This window comes from Cyanistes caeruleus, chromosome 4, assembly GCF_971803275.1.
Source record: "Cyanistes caeruleus chromosome 4, bCyaCae1.hap1.1, whole genome shotgun sequence".
In the NCBI taxonomy this organism is placed as follows: domain Eukaryota; kingdom Metazoa; phylum Chordata; class Aves; order Passeriformes; family Paridae; genus Cyanistes; species Cyanistes caeruleus.
In genome coordinates, this window is record NC_141704.1 from 43,781,872 (window position 1) to 43,802,931 (window position 21,060).

The 21,060-nt window shown below is 37.1% G+C and overlaps 1 protein-coding gene across 4 annotated transcripts in view; it reads right to left on the reverse strand.

Annotated features, from left to right (window-relative positions):
- Nucleotides 1-21,060, reverse strand: part of SYT1 (synaptotagmin 1) — a 332,112-nt gene that overhangs the window by 120,300 nt on the left and 190,752 nt on the right. For all 4 annotated transcript variants that reach the window (XM_086884216.1, XM_086884217.1, XM_086884214.1 and 1 more), the window contains one exon: nt 715-903. In XM_086884216.1, the coding sequence (XP_086740342.1) occupies nt 715-886 (172 nt within the window). In that variant the 5' untranslated portion in view covers nt 887-903. The remainder of the gene's footprint in view (nt 1-714; nt 904-21,060) is intronic.

The window sequence follows — 21,060 nt, forward strand, 5'->3', positions numbered from 1 at the left end:
AAATGTGAACAAATTGAGGCCTCAACTTCGAGTCAATACTTTCTAGCACCAAAGACCAAAAGAACCCTGCTGACTTTAGTTCTATTAACTTCACAGAGATATACATTTATACTTTTAAGTTTTTGTCACAGATACACGAACTTGTGAAAACAGCATTCACTGGCTGATCTACTAGAATAACTAGTGAAAAAAAGCACAGCTATCTTCATTAATTACACATGTGGTAGCTGTTTTCTTGTTAAAACTCAATTGTCATATTTCTTTCTACATTTGCTAATCTATCCAAAGTTTCCTTGTTTTCTCAATATGTGTGAATTCTGACCAGACATTGCTTTAAGGCAATATGGCCACACACATTTGTCATAAACATGAAACCTTAAGTGTTACTGACAGGAAACATTTTACTTATTGGTCCCACAGCCATAGTGAAGTTCTCCAGTTTCAGTTTTAATAATTCAGCAGTAATTCATCAGTAAAAATTTTCAAACTAATCTGACATATCAAGAATAAACATAAATTAAATTTGAGTTGGACTCTATTTTTTTCTACTTCACTTAACTTTGAGGAACTTACAAAACCAGTTTAATCCTGTGATTTTTCCAGCTTTGACTAGAAAACATTTAGTATGCTGTCTAAATAAATGTCAAAGAGGAAAATGTCAAATTAAATCTAGTCTGCCAACAGAAGTCTTTTCATCAATCAAGTTTTACTTACGTGGAATTTTGTTCAGTTCATTCATGAACTTCTCTTTTAGCTTAGAGAATGCATCTTCTTTTCCGCCCCCTCCTCCCGGACTGGCTGGCTCGGTGACATTACTTGGAGGGGCTGCTGCTACTGTGGTCGCTGGCGGCGCTGCCAGGGCCTCATGATGACTTTCACTCACCATTTTAACTCCTGGGTAAGCTGTTGGAATAATTAAAAAAAAAAATTAAACAAAACAAAAACCCAAAAGGTAATATAATTGAAACGTATCTCTCAACAATAAATGTATCAGCAGGCAGAACATCACTTGGTTCTCATGATTAGTGGGTAAATATGACTGCATTTGCATATAGTTTCAGGTTCTTCATAAAATATTTATTAGACAAGAGAGAAAAGTATTTTGCAGGGTTAATTTCAGCCAGAATAATTTTATTGCTTAGAGCACTTTTCCAATGGTTTGCATTTTGGAAGTGCTAAATTTGAAACCTCAGAATTCCTGTAAAGTCTCAAATAGATTTACATTTGCTCTTCAGTTTGAAAGTATAAGCAAATTAGGTAATAAATGCTCCCTATGTGCAAATTTCAATGTATTTATATAATTATCTTTCTGTGAGAATTTCAGAGGTGTGGATCATGGACAGAGTTTCTAGATACAAAGTAAATGAGGTGATAAGAACATAATAAAAACATTTTGTGATTTCCTGTCAAAGCAATAACCTATTGTTTCCTATTTAAAGCTGTGTATTAAACAGAAATTGATTTGCATGCATTTTTATCTTCACTAAGTGAAGACAATTTTCCTTCCAGTTATTTTGTGTGACACTTGCTACTGACAACATTCTCTTAAATTATTCAGATGTCTTACTGTATTCATGAAAATACAACGTCTGTAGGGAGTCTAAATGCAGCCATTTTGAAATATATATGAGGCTGTCACAAGCATAACCCCACATCAGCATATTTCTAATTTAATGTTGTTTAATAGGACTTTTGGAGAACCTTTATTTGAGTGCATATTACTGTACTGGGTGTGATGGCCAGGTGTTAGGAGTGGGGTGGCTACTGGAGTCTGTGAGAAGCTGCCATAAGCCTCCCCCACGTCCCACAGAGCCAATTCCAGACAGCTCCCGGATGGACTCGTGTCGCCCTGAGAATCAGGCCTTTCTATATTGTTTTCATAATTCCTAACCACTTTCCCAGGAAAGTAACTAGAAACATAGATGTTTATGCATTCCATTAAAGATATGCCTTTTGATGGACGTCTCTCATGGCCAGTGTGGTTGGGAAGGTGGTGGCCTGACTATCCAATCCCTGGTCATTGTCAAGTATCTATAAATGCTGAAAAGACAGAAAAAACCTTCTTCTGCTTTCATCACACTTTGAGCTGTGTCTGTGTGAATCATTTCATGTCTGACAGTGACAGACTCACTGCTGACCGAGGCTGAGCCATCAGCAATGGTGGCAGCACCTCTGGGATAACAAGGGATAAGAAGGGAAAATACTGCTGGACAACAGCTAGTAGGGAAGAGGAGTGAGAATACGTGAGAGAAACAGCCGGGCTGACACTGAGGTCAGGGCAGAAGGAGGGGCAGGAGGTGCTCCAGGTGCCCAAGAAGAGATTCCCCAGCAGCCTGTGAAGGACCCCACACTGGAGCATGGAGAGCCTGAAGGGCTGTGACTCCAAAGGAACTCTGTGCTGGAGCTGTGGCCCCATGGAGAGAGGAGCCCCCACTGAGCAGGTTTGCTGGCAGAACTGGTGACCCCGTGGAGGAGCCACTCTGGAGCAGTGTGTTCCTGAAGGACTGCACCCTGTGAAGGGAGCAGTCCATGCTGGAGCAGTTTGTGAGGAGCTATATCCCAAGGAGCTATATTGAGAAGGACTCAAATCAGAGAAGTTCATGGAGTTCTGTCTCCTGTGGGAAGGACCCCACACTGGAGCAGAGAAAGTGGGTGAGGAGTCCTCCCCTGAGGAGGAGGGAGGGCAGAGACAATGTGAGATAGACTGACTGCAACCACCATTCCCCATTCCCCTGCACTGTTGAGGAAATACAGAGTGAAATTAAGCCCTGGAAGAAGAGAGGGAGGAGGGAAGCTGTTTCAAGATCTGGCTTCATTTCTCAATATCCTACTTTGCTTTGATCGGTAATAAAATTAAGCCAATTTCCCTAATTCAAGTCTGTAGCAATAGAGACAGACAAGACTCTTGCTCTTGACACAGAACAGCCGAATCTTTATTCACATAGTTCATATTTATAGATATATTAGAAGGTACAGTGTTTGAATATAATTGGTCAGCAAATCATTGAAACTCAGTTCATTGGTTGGTAATGGTACGTGTCTATCAAACTTTTTCTACATATGTTTACATTTTTTCTTCACAGATTCTCATGGGATAGACTTATTTTTAAAGGTGCAAACTGTCTTCCACAAGAATAGATTTTTATGCAAACTGATTCTTATTCTTATAATTCTTTTCTCACAGGAATTTATCAGGCTAGCTTAGCCATAGTAGCAAGGCCTGAACAATGTTTAACAAGGCCTTTCTACTGTAAAGTTTTACCTTAGGTCTGTTCACCAAAAATCTCTTTTGACTGTGACAGCAATAGGTGACTGATGTCTCCCTGTCGTTATCTTGATCTAGGCACCTTTGGTTGTATTTTTCTTCCACTGTCCAGCTGAAGAGAGGAGGGATAGAGCAGCTTTGGTGGGAACCTGGCACCCAGCCAGGGCCAGCCTACCACAGTCACACAGCAAAGAATTTTTGGCTAGTGAGATGAAGATTAGAAGGTATGAAAGAAATTTTAGCAACACAAGAAGGCTAGCTGAAATGTTTATTCAGGTTTTGAAAACATTGTTCTGATTTTCTGCTGCATTATAAATATCACTGATCTGAAAAATTTCAGAAAACAGAGGCAGAAAGAGCTTGAAAAGTAACAAACACTCATTATTGCTCTGGGTATACAATTACTCTCAGCCTCAAAAGACATTTGGCTGTTGAGTTTTTCCTGAGAAATATAAACATCAACATAGGAATAAAACAGAAAACATCAAAATTGTAGGGCCATAAGAGCACCTGACTGCATGTAATATGATGAATCATGGCCTTTCTTGTCTTACATGTTTTTTTCATGGATGTTGCTAAGAGTGCTCAAATCACTAAATCAAGAGGAGAATTAGCTTTTTGTCATTCAACTTCAGTTCTAGGAGTCTGCAGTCATGAAGACCTGCAGGTGCAGACCTGACTGCAGGGAGAATGAACTTTTTGAAATCATCATCAGCATTCTTATCATTAAACAGGGGTTTGTGTAGTCTGGAATACAAAAGCCATCCTCCAATATTGCTGTATGATGAAAAACATTTTAGCAAAATAGGGGGTTGGTCTTGCTCAATTTGGTGAATATTTTGTAGCAATTTTATTGATGCAGCAGTGAATGAAGTGGTATTCTCTGCGTGCCCATCATTTCTATCCTTGCCCTCAAGTCCCTAGCCTAATAAAAAATCATGTTGATGTTGACACAGAATATGTATACAATAAAGCTTTATAAATATTTCATAAGCATGTGGTCTTAACTATTTCCCTGCAACAACATGGGAGCAGTTCATTATCAAAAGCAGACCAATGTTGATGGAAAGATTCCAGATAGTACCCATAAATCTGGCTTAAGCCCAAGTTATCAGTATTTCCCCAACTGCCTCACAAAACAACAACAGAAAACCCCCAAGTAGTACATAATTTGGGTAGTATGAAATAAGATGCCAGCTATTCCAGACTACGAGGCTTTTTCCATATGCTCTGATGAATGCCAAGTACTATGAAGCAAAACACGCAGAGTCATAAGCTGTAAACCCTACTGCTGTTTTATGTTATAGCATTTTGTCAGTGAATGTCAGTTAAATCAGAAGGAAAGTTGTGTATCATAATTAAATTAAAATTAAATTGCTTAATTATAATATATTGCTGAATTATTTCAGGCCTGGCAGTTGACTATTTTATTTAGCAATGGAAGACACAATTTGCAGTGACGACTTTCAGCTAATTAAAAATTAAGGCAAATGTAATTTATTTGCTTCTAGTTTTGTAACTATATTTTGAAAATACTTTTAAAGAACAAATTTGAGGCATTACACTTTGATTTACTCAAAAGGAGGAAAAACCAACAAAACAGACTATTCCTGTGATCTCCAGGAACAATCCTCAGTTGATTGCTGGTGCAGTTAGAGGTCACTATGTCTAATGAGGCATGCACAAATGGTTTGAGACTTGCCACAGAACCTTTGACCTTTACATGCCAATGACACATTCCTGATATTTCGAAAAGGTGTGAAGGGGCTGAAAAAGAATCTTGACTCAGAAAAAGCTTTCTGCAAAGAGCACATACCCACTTGCTTATAACATCTGATGGCTTTTGTAACTGTAGTGCCACAGCTTTCCACAATAATGGTGTAAGCACCCTGCTAGTGTTAGAGACTGCAGAATATGGAATAATTAGATTTAAACTGCCTTTTTTTAAAAAAAGGGTGCTACTTGAATGCTGCAGTGCATCGCTGAAGGTAAAGATCTACAAATCTTTACCAGATTATCTGACACATATGGAAAGGTACTTGCAAGCAAAAATTTCTTTTAAGTTAAAAAATTAAATGTCATTCCACTCAACTATGATTTTCAGTTCAATGTTCACTACATTGTTTATAGTGCTGCGTATGAAACATTAATGTCTCATGTGCAACATCCAGTCATAAATAAGAGCGCATTTGTAATCGTAGGTAAAAGTACAATTTAATTTACATGCTTCTATAAAACGTAGCATAGACTATGTTTCCTGACTGTGTCAACTCTTTGGCATACCACTGCCTATTCAATGACCAGTAGTGCCATATAGTTATTATAAGACACGTAAAATTAAACAATGGACAAACATATGGAATACTTCAAAGTAATGCTTGTCGCTATTTAGAAGTAGGTATGTGTTGACTGAAAATCCAGCTGAACCCTTGAGGAGACCAGGCATTTAGAACTTTAATGTTTCCTGTGCCAGAATAACTCTGACAAACATGAATTATCGGCTCAAGCTTCTACATAATTTCAACACCATTTCCTCCAAAAATGAAGCATTTGAGAAATACACATGTACATGCTGGAGATTTGTAAGAAGCAAGGGATTTTTTATATGGAGGTACAAAGGATTGGCTGACTGCCTTAGCATGGGTTGTTGTGGATCCTGATGGGGTGAGTCCCACTGGAAAGCATCTCTTAAGAAAAATGTAATGCAGCAATGTCTCTTAGGAGAGGAGTAAAGAGGCATAAAACTTCAGACATGGATGAATACATAGCATTGAATAGATTCTGGAAATCAGAATTGAAAGAATGTGTTCAAAGGGCAACTGTCTGCAAACATTCTGGCATATGCAAAAGTATGATGTGGACAACTTGGGAAGACTAATCTCATGGGAAACTTTAAACTTTTTTAAAAATAACTGAATAGTCAGAAAATTAATGAGAACTCTGTGGGATGTCCACAGTGATTCACACAAAAGGGGGATTTTCTGGAATGAGCGAAACTCAAGAACAGTGTATCACCTTCTGGAAAATCATGGGGAGAATTATGGTGGCCTCACAAAAAAAATGTAAATAATAAAATGCCAAAGGGCAGCAAAGTTATTTAGTGTGTTTCTATGTGGTTAAATTACAATAGGTGCAACACAGCAGCTGCTAAATACATAATCTTATAGGTGTAAAATTGGCAACATTTCTTCTATATGGTGGATTTCAGACAATTTATATTTTCTCATTTCTCCTCTTATCTGCTGCATCCAAACTGCATGCAGGGAGATAGTAAACAGGTGAGACATACCAATCTGACCAAATAATTTCCTCCCAATGAGAAATTTTCTGGAAAGTGTCCTTTTACTTTACTGCCTCTCATTTTTTTTTTTTTTCCATACTAAAATTAAAATTAATGAAGTTATTAAAAACATACAACCATATGTGTTGATATGAGTAGTTGTTTAAGTTTCCAAAAATAATTGTCATCATTCTTTCAATGTTTAATGCTGCAACTGTAGTACAGCTATTGACTATACTCAAGATGTAAATTGGGATCTATACTGTTAAATGGTATTTCCTGGAAAGCTTATCTTTTCAGCATACAAAACATGTTCAGCTCAGCAGCTATATCCAATGTGTTGGAATAACAAAACTTATCCAAGAAAGCAGAAAAATCACACAGTTGTGTCCCTTGATGATTTTTGTTTACAGCACCTGAGCACTGAAAGAGAAAGCAACTATTAGCTTTCAGTGCTGGTATACCCAGGGTAAGCAGGCAGTATTGCCAGAAAAAGGTATGCACCACATTGAAAATATAGCTCATTCCATTAGAGTGTTTTTGATGAAATTAATTCATTAGAAGATGGGATCATTAGCAGAATGCTTAAAGGTATCTACAACAAAGAATCTCTTCTTAGATTTAAGCATTCTAGGATGTTAATAATACATTTTTTTACTCATTCATCTTCCTACTAATGAAACAGGTTTTCTTTGTAACTTCAGTAAAGGACAGTTATTTTAAAAGACAAGCTTAGAAAAGAGACTTTCTTGGCCTTTTATAAAGTTGGGACTGTAAGTACATTTTCAGAAGAATGGAAGGTCATGGTAAAGATGTATCAAAACAGCCTTTTCATGACTACCACAAAGGTTTACAATGCAGTCCAGATTTAGTACTGCTTTAGATAAGGCACATGAAAGTCCAACAGTTCATGGGGAAGAAAAAGTTCTGATGAAGAACCTTGGTGTGGGAATTCAGATGTCCTCTCTGTGCTTTTACCAAGGCACAAGAAATGTCCCAGCATCATCCCCACCTGCCCCAGAGTGATCCCTGCACCTCTATCTGTGGAAAAGAGACACTTCTGCTGCTGTTTGTGAAACATGAACTGAAACTTTCCAGACACCATCCGTACATCAGCTCTTCAACACTGCTTTCCAATGCTTGCTACTAACACCACACCAATGCTGTCACTGGCTGAATGAACTGAATAAACAAGATAAAGCACCTCAATCTTCTCCCCAAAGCCTATGGCTACTTTATTGCTCAGTTTTAGCGATGTCCATGCCTGCATGTCCTGCCAAAGGAGTACCACTTGTCCTGGAGCAGGATGGAGGAGCAGTGTTGCAGACAGAAACAGAACCATGAGCTGGTGAGCCAGGAATGATGAGGACCCCAAAACATGGATGGAGAAACATCTGAGCCCAAGTTTAAGCAAGTGTGGGGGAAGAACAGCAGTCACATACCAAGTCAGGCAGAAGTACTGCAACCCCAAAGCAGCAAAGAGAAGGAGAGCTTGGCAGAAATATTTTTTGACACTTAGTAAAAATTTTTTAGTTTTGAGGGCCAACAGCAAGTCTGATTTATCTGCATCACATTCCTGGAACAGGCAAAAAATCTTCCCATTATTAGACATGAGCTCCATATCAGTCTCCAGAATTTACTTAAAATAGAAACAAATATTTTTAGAAAAACATCTGAAAGACAATGACTTGATGGCCAAATATAAATGAATTCTCATGAGAAAGTGAAATAGTCTTAGATTTCCAGTCTAACATTCACATTGAAAACCTATTACTTGAGTATGAGTTATATCAAAATATTAGCCAAGTCTCTGTCTTCGCAGCCTAATTCACCTTTTTAGTATATCTGATAAATCTAGAAAATATGAGGAATAAGTATAGAATATTTCGCAGTTCTCTGTTATGATAAAAAAAATAAATATTTAATTTAATTCATTATAATGGAGCATTTAATGTCTAAGCATGTTTCAAAGCTAACCATATGTCACGGAAAACAATTTGTCCAGGGACAGAAAATCACCTGTGAATTTTTGGGAGGTATATGGACACTGTGAACACTGGGGAAAGACAAATTCTTCAGTCCACAGCACAAACTGCATGCTTCTCTTTCAGCTTCCTGCTCACCCATATGGCAGAACTTAAAGCACTTGAATACTTGAAGCATAAGGCTCTGAAATACCTTACACTAAAGTCTGTGGAAGAGTCTCAAATTTTCAGGAGGCATCAGAGTCTGATATGGTATCTGTGAAGAGCTAATCCCTATATTTTGCACTACCAAGCTATGCAAGATGGTATTTTCAGACTCAATCCTTAAACTGTTGATAAGACCACAATTAATTGAGAACAGTGAAGTTGACACTATTTTCTTTTGAGCTAAAAGCCATAATTTTTTGACTGCACTTCAAACTTCTGCTCCTGCAATGCAGAAGAGCTCATGGGAGCCAGAGAATTCACAGCAGTTAGAGGGAAATGTCTCCATTTAGGTCACATTGCAAAATAAATCAAGAGGGGTGGGTCCCTTATGCACTACATAAATGCCTGACCATGTTCTGAAATTTTTATTATCCCCTACATATGATATCTCTTAGTCATGTGTTTCCTTTGATATTTAGAGGTAATGGGGATAGAGACAGACCTGTGTCTCTGGATGTTGATGTTATTGTCATGTTTCAGCAGCAGTGAGGTTACCTGTCAAAGCTTCACAATATGTATAATTTAAACCCTCTGTCTTCGTCTACTACAGCAATTGCTGCTTTAACGTGTCTGAGCTCCTTGATAATAGCTAGTTATTAATAGAAATAAGGGAAAGAAACTACAGTAATTTCCTCCCACATGATCATTCTGTCATCTTTCACACTTGCATCTCATTTCCTGAAGCTGCAATCTGTGTTTCTACTCCTCTGGTATTTACTTTCAGACTTCCTTTATACAGCAGTGTAAGACAAAAGAATTTATACAAAAATTAGTGTTCAACTGAATTTAAGCATGAAATTCTAATGTAGTCCACAGAGTGCTCTTGCTGTTCCAAAATAATTTTAGAGTAATCTTACAAATAATGAAGCCCTTTATATCAATAAATTTTTCGTTGTTTACATTGCATAAAATCAATTTAGATTCCCCATATGTGGCTCTTGTCCATTCAATGGCTCTAATAAAGCCTATAAACTAGTGAAGTGCCATAGAGTTTAACTACGACATAGTAAAATTCATAAGGAAAAACATAACAGAAACTGTAAAATAATACAGAGAAATATTAATAATATTCTTGCTTTGGCACAGCTTTAAATTCAATATTTCCCCTTTGAATTTTCTTCTTATTAGTATTTCTTATATATCCCAATTTCTTTAGTCAGTAACCATGGGGCTAGAAAAATTAATTAGGTACATGCACTAAGGAACCAAACATGGGGAACTGAGATGTGCAGTTCAGGGCCACCTCTCACATTAGTTCAGTCTTGGACTTAGGCTGTGAAGTAATTGGCACCTCAGAATGTGATTCTGACAAATGACTATATAAAAATGACACCTTCTTTCTGAAAAGGATCTGCTCTCTACATATATTCAGTCATATATGCTGAATTTAATGAGTACCACATTTAACTTCATCATGGAGTGTTTTTTCCCCATTACATCCGCAGTATTCTAAAGCTAAGAAAGCAAGAAGAATGCAGTAAGATTTTATTCCTCATCTGCATCATGAATGCCATTACAAACTGAACTTCAAAGACCTTTGAGAACTTACTATAGATCACACAGTAAGCTCATGGAATATGGGCTACATCACTTGGTGGTAGGTGGGAAAGGGCAACAGCTCAGCTAGTTTTTCAGATCCTATGATAAAATTATGTTTATGGCATTTAGGAAAATGTAAATAGTTGGTATTTGGCATTAAAGCTTTAGATGCATCACCCAAGTGTACTTATGGGAAAAATACCATGTGAGTGAATTTTGTAGATCAAACTTTGCAAATTCTGTAGGATAAAGATTCAGACTTTTCAGGTACACTTAATTCTAGTTATAAAAAAATCTCAGTAGGTCATCACACAGATCTCAGTCAGATATGTAAAGTACCCATGTGTGCACAAATACATCTTTCTCTAAATATATATATCAAAGGTATATTCCTCCCAGGTGCGCATTAATTATACGCTACTGCTATTGCACAAAATCAAACAACGCCAGTTTGAGTTTGACTCTTGTGAACAGATGGGGGCAGCTGTAGGGAAATACATAATTTTTGGAAGTTGTGATGATGTAAAAAAGATTCTTTAGGGTTTTGTTCAGCAGTATCATAGAAGTACTGAAATCATGCAGCAGTACTGAAACCATGAACCGAAGCTGACTGATTGTGACAGGTTCTGTTAATTGCAGCTACATGAAGATTACTGTTTCTTCAATGTTACCAGTGCAGGAAAGAAGAACGTGGGGACACAGGAAGCATCTGCACTTAGACTTGGTTTTAAATTAAAATATTCTCTAAAAAAAATTATTTTATATTTATGGTTAATTACTATATGTAGATTTCTAAGACAATCTTATCAGTACATAGAAGTAAAATGGTGAAAATTGAAACTAATTGTCCCATAATGACTGATACTTTTTCCTCCTGTTGAGAATGATATGCCATCATCCAATAGCCTTCTGCACACAGCAGGAGGGAAAATTACCAATCAATTACATGACATTTAATTTCCAACTTGAAACATTTTTCTATTGAAAGAAAGAAGGCAAGAAATCCTAATTTGAGATTAATAACCATGCATTCCCTACAGTGTTTTCGAAAGACGTTTTCTAAAAAGATGCTCTTACGCACATCTGAATTTTTTTTAATAACCGATAACCCTAAAATGAGGCAGTTTATGAAGTATTAGTATAAGCACTGATTTCTGCTGTTAGCACAACTATTGCTTGTTCTGCAATTATTTCTTCAGGTGATCAGTTTAGCAAGGATTCCCACCACAAGAATGTTGTATCCAGCTTATGCATGAGCAATACTAGAGAACAGAACTCCAGAATAAGGATGAGGAAGTAACAAAATGAAATAAAAGAGAAAACTACTTGGTTTTGTTGTTGCCATTGAAATAAAGTCATTTCATTTTTTAAATTTTTCATTGTTAAATGAAATCTAGGGATTTTCATAGGTTTAAAACTTTTAGGGTTTTTGCACATGGAAATGCTTGGTGTGATCACATTCCCCTCTCTTCGGAAGACCAGAGAAAGCTTGTATGATAAAGCTATGAATTCCCTTGGGCAGATGACAGACTAAGACAGGTTATATTCAATGAGTGAGTCCTTATCACTGGGTTTTTCATACCCAGTGTTGCTACCTCCAAGGGAAGAGTCATCACTGTTCAGCTTTTGCAAAAAAGGACTTGCATGCCTGTCTTCAGACATCACCTCTAAGAAGGTGTTGGAGACAGTTCAGAGAAGAAGCAAGATTTATGAGTCATTTCTGTTTTTAGCACACCCTGCTGACTAGACAGCTTCTCACTCAGCATGCTGACTGCTGAGCAACCCATTTAGAGGTACTCACATCTTCCGGATCTTTTACAGGAAGCTTACTCTGAAGCTGTGACACAGTCCAAGGATGGAAGGAGCATGGGTATTTATAAGCACAGCATCAGGAATTTTCTAATCCAACCCACAACCTCAGTTTGCTCTGCTTTCATAAACAGAATGACAAAAGCAGTTTGAGTTGCTGCCTGACGGTATGGCCCTTCTGTGTCATGAATATTCCTCACCTCCATCTGGAGGTTTTGCACTGGTTTGAAAGAAACTTGGTGGACTGAGGCCAACTAAGATGCCTGGGCTGAATTCTGAAAGCAGCCCTTCTGTGTGCCTCTTCCAGGATGGCAGATCCCAGAGCATCATGCCCTTTTAGACTGAGGGATGGATCTAAGCTAGATCTGGAAAACAGTCTGCAGTAGCATTCTGACTGAGGCAGTGATTGATAGATCATTCTGCCTCATTAGCCACTTACTGCTGCAGGAGGGCAACTAAGGTTAGTGCTATTGCCAAAACAACCTGAGGGAGCTAGAAATCCTACTTAATAGGCAAGGCTGATTTATTGCTATTGCTGGCTTTCCCAATTTTGTTCTGGACACTTCTTTCTTCTGACCCAGCAGAGTGCTCTTTGTTTTAAACCACTGATTCAGTACATGTTCAGGGGAAAGTGTTGTTCATCAAAAGTGTTTAAGGAGGATAATTCAGTTTTTCAAGTTTGTGGATGGAAACTTGAGCAACTTTTACTTAACTTATGGGTAATTAAACTTAGAACACTCTGAACAGCTCACTGGTTGCAGGATGGTACAGGAATGCTATTTTTAATGCAGCCCAGTAGATACTGCTATTGCAGTTAAATCTCTAAGAGCTAAACACCTTGGAGCATGTTGTTACACATCCTAAGTTTTTGTGTAGATTTAGCTGATTGAGTTAATTGTCCAACTGAGACATCAGAAGAAGGTCTGAGTGTACACTAAGTGCTATACAATTAACATTCATGCAGAAAGAAACAAGTTTTGAATAAGCAAATGAACATGAGAGAACCTAAGAGCTCTTTGTATAGACATCTTATTGATAGAATTTAAAAACCAATCTGTTATATTTCAGTTCTTAGTTTCCTGATGATCATGTTTAATTGAATGCTTCAACTTTTGTGATGATTTGTTTTTTTGTTGTTTCCTTTTTTCTCCCCTATTTTGTTTACTGTAGAAAATCTATATCATCTATCTATCTATCTATCTATCTATCTATCTATCTATCTATCTATCTAATCTATATATCTATCTATATTCAGATAAGGAATATAATAATAATTTATTAGTCAACACCCATAATCTATAACCATGATCTATTTAAAACAGAAAACAAAAAACTTACTGATCATATTTGCATAGGAAGGTAGGATTATCTGTTGTCACAGAATGAAGACAGTTATGTGTTCAGTTCCCACTTTTTTTTAGGTCACCATAACTAGTGTAAAACTATTCATCTTTATCCAATTTTCAGCTGAAAAATTTAACTTTTGCTGTTATGTGATCTGTGGCCTTCTGGGTGTGACAGAGCAGACTTGAAGCTAGGGAGAGTTTCAGCAGTAAGGGAATACATCTTCTGAGGTCATGTGCTACCCACTGTTTGGATGGTGAACTTGGCCTACAAGGAGGATGATACACAGCAAGAGGTTCATGCCTTCTACTACTCAAGAGGAGTGGCCAGGATAAACAAGTGATAATTTTAACTTAATTTAGATCTTCTGGTACCTGTTTGGTTTTTTTTTTTTTCCCTCTGTAATCTTTAAATTGAAGTGAATTGCTCTGGAAAAGGATGAGGGTACTGGGTTAAACAGAAGCAGGATATAGGGAGGCTAGCATGAACTTAAACTGCTTTCAGTAGGTGGGTTTCTGCTTTATGACATGGGCATTTTGTCTTCATGAAAACATGTAAACACAGCACTGAACTCAAATTATAATGCCAGCACTACTTGCAAGAGCCTGGTCCTCTATAACGAATGCAGAACTAATTATTAAAGAAAACCTTGGCTTCTTCTAAAAAACTTGTAGTTAAGAGCTGTCCAGAGATAACACCTAAATTATAAAAAATGAGAACAAAATAATTCAACATGATTGATGAAATTGTTTGCTTTATCTTTTGAAGAAAGTAATAAATAAGTCAGGATTTTCAAAGTTCTATGAAGAGAAAAGCTATTTGAGAGAAAGCACACGGATGCATTGTTCTGTAGCAGGGGCATTTGATGAGCTCCAAAAATCTCTTCGGAAGAGAAAAGATGTATTATGGTGTGTGAAAAGAAGAAATCTTCAATAACAGGCCGTTATCTAGTTGCCAAGGGCTGGTTCTCAATGAAAACAGAGCAGAATAGAATGGATAGTTTAAGCACTGTGAGGTAAAAGCAGAAAATTGGACTTAGAGCACAAGGGACATTCACAATAGAATGAAAGTGGATGCGCTAAAGTGTTAAGAATGTGACAAGAAGAAGATTATCATAAATGTGAAGAGACGAAAGTCAAAGTTTTGCCTTCACTTCAACAAAGCCCTTAGAGAAAAAAAAAGGGAATTACCCTGCTGGAATGTACATTAGCAAAGAGAAAAGAAAGATGAAAAGGAGAATACCACTTCAAGGTCATTTTAAACTAAGCAGCAACTACTAAACCTCTAATTACAAGCCTGCAATTCTTGTTTATTTATTAGCAATTGCCAGCAAAAAAGGAGATAAAAGCTTAGTCAACATAGTTTTGAAGTTCATTCTGTTCATATTTTTGCTGCCAAAAAGCAAATAGAGTAATTTAAAATTATTTAAACCTAGAAAACAAAGACAAGTTTGTAAACAGGAAAGCGTATTGTCTAATTCTTTTACCACACATTAAATAGCATATTTTTCTTGTCTTGTGCAAAAAGCTAACAGCTTTAACTTCACAGAACACCTAAATAAACAAAAGCCAAAGCATCTCCCTGGAACTTAGGAACAAGTACAGCTTCCATGCTGTACACACATGCAGTCCACTATTCGTTGAAGAAATTAGCAAGCCTAGAGGCAAGTTGAGAGCTCCCACCAAAAGCCCCTTCCTACTGAGACTCCCTGCTAATGCAGCAACTGTGTTTCAGTCACTATCAGCTGTCACAGAAGACAGAAGCACCATTTATGGCAAGGAGTGATATTTGTTTTTAATCCACAGACATAAGCCATATCTGGAATTTTCATCACCTTCCCAACCATTTGAAAACAATAATTGTTATCTCTGTTAAATGCCTTCTCTTTCTAAACCAACACTCTCCAAATGCAAACTGTAGTCACAGCTGCAAAGGAAATCTATTGCCAAAATACACCACTGGGAGAGAAGAAAATATAGTGGCAGGTGGCTCTCTCCCAAGTGGAGAATGCCATCTCCCTGAAACACTGTTGGCTCTTATAGAAGAAATGCTAAAGAGCAAAGAACTGCAATATTAGCCAGGCATTGTCTGTCAGTGGATGTTATTAATGGGAACAAACTGAAGGCTGTACCTTTAGTAGAAAAAGATGGAAAGGCTAAGGAAGGCTGAAGCACTGGGATGCCTTTGCCTGCACACAAGGTGAAAGTAGTCAAAATTTCATAAGGACATTTTTTTAGTTAGGTTGGAACTCAGCAGTATTTTTTACTTCCCTCACTCATACATGTCTTTGCTGGGACTGAGAGATGGGACTCCAGAAAAAGGGATGCAAAAAGTAATCCAAGCAGAAAGCAAAGCCCAAGCAGGAGTTAGAGCTGAAGTTGTGTACTCTTTCTGTTTGCAGATTCCTGACTAAAGCCCAGTGACTGCTTCACTAGGTGTTTGCCTATCCCACATCCCAGTCCCATGAGTTTATCATCAGCAGGGCACAGTTTAAGGAATCAAGCTCAGGGAGGTGTTGTAGCTCCTTAGTGCAGCTCTACCAAGCAAACTGTGATGGCACACCTCAAGAAACACATGTTCTCTGTGACACAGGAACAGCTCAACACAGCAGCTTTGTCTCTGATAGAGTGGACTCAATTAAAAGTGGGTATCTATCTACAAGGTGAGACAGTGCAGCTGAGAACTGCCCTACAATACAAAGTCCTGGTCACAGAGCTCACTTCAGAGGGAACTTACCTACAGCTGTGCCAAGAGAACACTGAAGTTATCATCTGAAACTCTCAAAAGACACTCCTGAAGCCTTTATATTTCTACCTTTTATCTAGCATAACAAGAACCTATAGTTATATTCTCATTATATATTTTACTGGGTCCTTTACAATGCTCAAATCAAGAACTTTTAGATTTACAGTACATCCACCTTCCAGCTCATTTTAGTATTACCAGTAGTAGATTCTGAATCTAGTCTTTGCCTTGTTACAAAATCACTTGTAAGACAGCAGGGAAATAAATCGATATTGGAGTCTTAAGTACCTACATTCTGCTTATAAAAGGCAAGCAGTGCCTAGCATTTACAGCAGGGATTAAAAACATGATAGTTAGGTACATTTATTTCTTCTCTATGCAATTATTTCTAGCAGGCAAATTTTAACTTTGCTTCTTTTCGTCAAAGCCTACTCACACTCTTTGTGACAAACCGTCCTGGAACAAAATGGGCCAATGACACCTGCTGTGAAATCAGAATCTGATCAATCATAAAGGTTGTGAATTATGTTGAAATATACTGACTAGCCTAAAAGGTTTTTAGGGCTGCCTTTATACTTTTATCCACGTGCAGGCAGTGACATGTAACAGGCCTTCAGTCTTATACACTGAAGTGTATCATTACTAGCACATTGTGGTGCACTGAAGGAACATCTGCATGCAGGAGAGGTTAGACACGTACACTCACTTTTTATCACCTGATATCACATCACAACCTGCATTGACATTTTGTTTTTCTTTTACTTATTTGGTGGTTTTAGCCTCTTCCCTTTGCTCATGGCACTTTTTTCACTCTCCTCTTCTTCATCCTGGTGTGTGACTCACACTATCCTAAGAATCACATTTCCCTGCTTCATTAACCAACTTTATTCTATCTCTTTAGATACCTTCTCTAGAAATATTTCTGTTCTCTAAATTCTTCCAATCTATCTGTATCTCTATCCCTGCAGTCACCGTGCAATCTTAATAGATTTAGCTATTCATGCTTTTGCAAAATCTCCTCCTACACCTTCAAAATTCTCCTGCTATGCAGCAAAACTCTTGCCTTACTTTTAACTCCCCTTCCTCTCATCACCTCTCCCTTCCTGCCTCTGTTCTATTTATTCAGTTTCGCTTATCTAACTGAGGCCATAGTAATGTCAGCAGATCTCTGCAGAGCAGACATGTCAGCAGAACTTCTAAGCTATGTCATTTTTCTGATAGAAACAGTTTTTGTCAGCATATATTACCCAATTTCAGAAGATGGTGTAACTGCACCAGCAAACGCGCCTCCTCTTCAGCACTTGTTCTTCCTACACTCCTGGTGCTGATGGGTCAGCAGTTACAGAACAGTCAGGCTGTTCAGCCACACTTGTCAGACAGCCCTTGGTGCAGAGACATTACTTTTAGAACAACAACAATGAAAAAGCAACAAGAAATGGTATTTATGGTGTGGGAAGAAAATCTGCTTGAATGCATGCATAGATCCTGATACACTCTGTGTCTATTTAAATGGGTTAAGGAAGGGGCTCAGTTTGCAGAGTAAGCTGCTCAGCACATCAGCAGAAGGAAATAAATACATTAATTTAGAACAGTTGGAGTGAATAAAAAACAGTTATTCTCAGGTCTCTTTTCATAAGTCACAACTACTTAGGAGTGATGGAAATTTTAATTTTAAATGGCTCTCGTTAGAACACAGGACTGTAAAAAGATTTGTGTAAGAAAAGACATTACAATAGCATAGAAGACAATGGACTGTTTTTAGCAAGCATGTTCATCTAATTGTGTTTTGCAAACTAATGATGCCATACAAAACTTAATTGACTATACTTTGAGCCCACCACTTCTAATGGAAACTAGTACTGAAAAGGTAAAAGGAAACTGGATCTTGATAAAGGGGATCAGGGATGATTTTTAACTTTCGTTAATACAGATCTCTGTAAACTCTTTCAGGTTTATATTCCAAAAAGCTTATTAGATTATGTTCTAGGCATACACAAGAACCTCTCTATCCTGGGACATGAGAGTGAAAGAAAGTATTTTGTGTAAACAGAATGTACTGGATGTGTCCTCTGGGAAGAGAATTGTAATGTGACCTAAACAGTCTTCTCCCACTCTCTTTGAAGCCACTTTCACAACCCTCATTCTCAAAGTTTCATTCCTTTGTCCACTTATAAAACTGCCAGCAGTAAAGGATTGGAAGTAACTTCCCATGACAGATTTCTACACAACAAGCCAGTTAAGGAACTCTTGCATGCCTGTTTGAAGCATTTGATTCTAAATACTGCCAGCCAATATATACTACATTGGATGGGTAGTAACCTATATTATACTAGATGGAATATAGATTTAATCTAGGACAGTAAATCTTTATAATTCAGTATGAACAGCACTTGGACGCATTCCAAGTCTACATTTCTATTGCGTTCTTTATACACAAAACATGAATCATGGTTAGGCCCTGTAAACATGGGAAAGTAATAGTCATCCAACTCATCTTCATCTAATTACACTAAAATGGCTATAATGTTCAAGAAGCCGAGAAGTTAAACAACCCAATTCACTTCTGATGTCACAATAACTGCTTGTTCCACCCTACAGTAATGCATTGCATGCTGCTTTGAAGTAATTTTAAGTGTCACCATCTAGTGCCTGGTGTATTCAACGCCAGCTACAGTTTCTTGTCCGTTTCTGCATGTTATCCCTTCCTTCAAATAAAATTTTAAATTTTTATTGCCTGGTGTGGATTTTTTTGCTTGTTTGGTTTGGTTTGTTTTTATTGAGAAAGACAGGGATATAAATCAGAGGAAGAATGAAGAGTTAATGTTTGAAAATCCCTTCACACATTAGCCACTCAGTATTAGTCACAAGTTCTTGTTCTCAATGCCTGAAGACAGTATTTTTTGAGTACATCTTAAACTGCAGGTTGTGGCAAATCTGTTATGCTTTTGGTAGACCTGATGGAAATGCTCTGCTGTTTAAAGAGAATGTAAGTAGTTAAAAATGGGATTCTTACTGTATGAAAGAATCACCTTCCTTGTTTTGGGAGCAGCTATGAGAACCAAAAGAATCAAATACATACTTTCATTAAAATTCAGATTTTGTAACTGAGCTGAGTTCTGGGCAGTCAAACCATATCTGTCCAATACAGAGAAGCACAGTTTTTAACCAAGAAAACCCATCTGTGGTGAAAAAAAATGCAGCAAAATCTATTCTGACATTTTTGTAATGCTGTACAGCTTGTAAACTGCACAGCAGTGGTTTTTTTTTGTGTGTTCAGTTTCCTAGCACAGAGGAGACACTTTCTGTGACATACTACATAATCATTGAAAGAGCAAACTGGTGAAAATTAATTCCACAAGCTGTAAGCATTGGACATAGTTCAAAGATTTTACAACACTCACAAATTTAACAAACTCAAATTTTTCCCTTGAAAACAGGAAAAAAAACATGTAAGACTTAAAGGTGCCAGGAGAGTAAGACTAAAACTGCTTGCAAATTCTACCTTTGAGTATGAAATTCTGATATTTCTACTTGTTCATATCAAGATGCTTATGTTTCAAAATTAAAAATAATTTTTACTCAGTAATTTTTTGGATTTATACTAATAGGTCTAAGTAGGCCATTATTTCAGTCTTAAACACATAAACATAAAACAGGTTTCACAACAGAAATTGCAGTTTGTTTTGGGTATTTTGAGAAGTCAGACAAAATATTTGTAATATAAAATACTGCAAAATTTAGTAAGAATAGATTAGCAATGGCCTGTGGTATTTAATTTACATTTTAAATTCCTAATTTAAGTCATTAATTTGTAAAGACTTTAGATTTGTACATCTGTGAGAGCTGAGAGTTAATAAAAAATTTACAACTTTATAAAAACTCCTAGTGGATTTTCACCTGCTAACAGAGCACGTATTTCCAGCAGAGGGTATAATATTGTCACATTTATTACACATGCATTAATAAAGCACTTCAGTGCTAAAATTTATTTATGTCAACACATACTGCTGACAGAAATTTGAAATCATGACAGCACATCAGATTTTATTTTGGTTTGTGTTTCAGTGAATTCTGATATATAGAACATAGATTATTTTAGGATACTTCACACCTTTAGTGACGTGGCATGATAAAAACAATATGCGATCATATTAAAACTATCACTAGCTACAAACTGTAGGCATCAAAATTGTCATTTTAGCTTATGTTTTGTATTTCCCATCTCCCAAACATTAAGATGACTTCTCAGGATTTATGCAAGATAATTTTTCTCTCTAAAGACACATTTATAGTAGCATTTTTATTGTCTACATTCTAGAGGTCTCATATGATTTGATTCCCAAAATATCTTATCAGAAATCTTGATTTCTAATTCATCTTTGAAGTTTGGATGCATTTTTCATAAGTTCTAAAAATAAGGAGTTCTGTCTTTTGCAGAGGCATGTCATGCATATGTATGAAGGCACTGTGACAAAATTCCAAGGCATTTTAAGAAATGTAAATGGAAGGGAAAACATAGTATCAAATTATGATGCAGCATTTTAGTCTTTTACATATGGGGAATCTTCAAGTATATCAATATAATTATGGGCAGCCTAGTGACAATGGCAGAAAAAACAGGGTCATGCCCTGGTGTTACAGACTGGAAACTGCTACAGGTATAGTCTAAAAGTGAAGTACTAATTTTCAGGAGCATAACATCTGATGGGAGTGTGTGGATGACCTTAAACATGCTATCCAATTTACACTGGAAAACAAGCACAGAGGAAAGAACAAAGCTTCTGAAAGCTGCTGTTCTTGAGAATGACTGATCCATAGAGTAGTGCAAGTTTACTTAACTTTTTCCATGGTAAAAGAACTTAGTCTGTGTCAGATGGGCAAGGTCC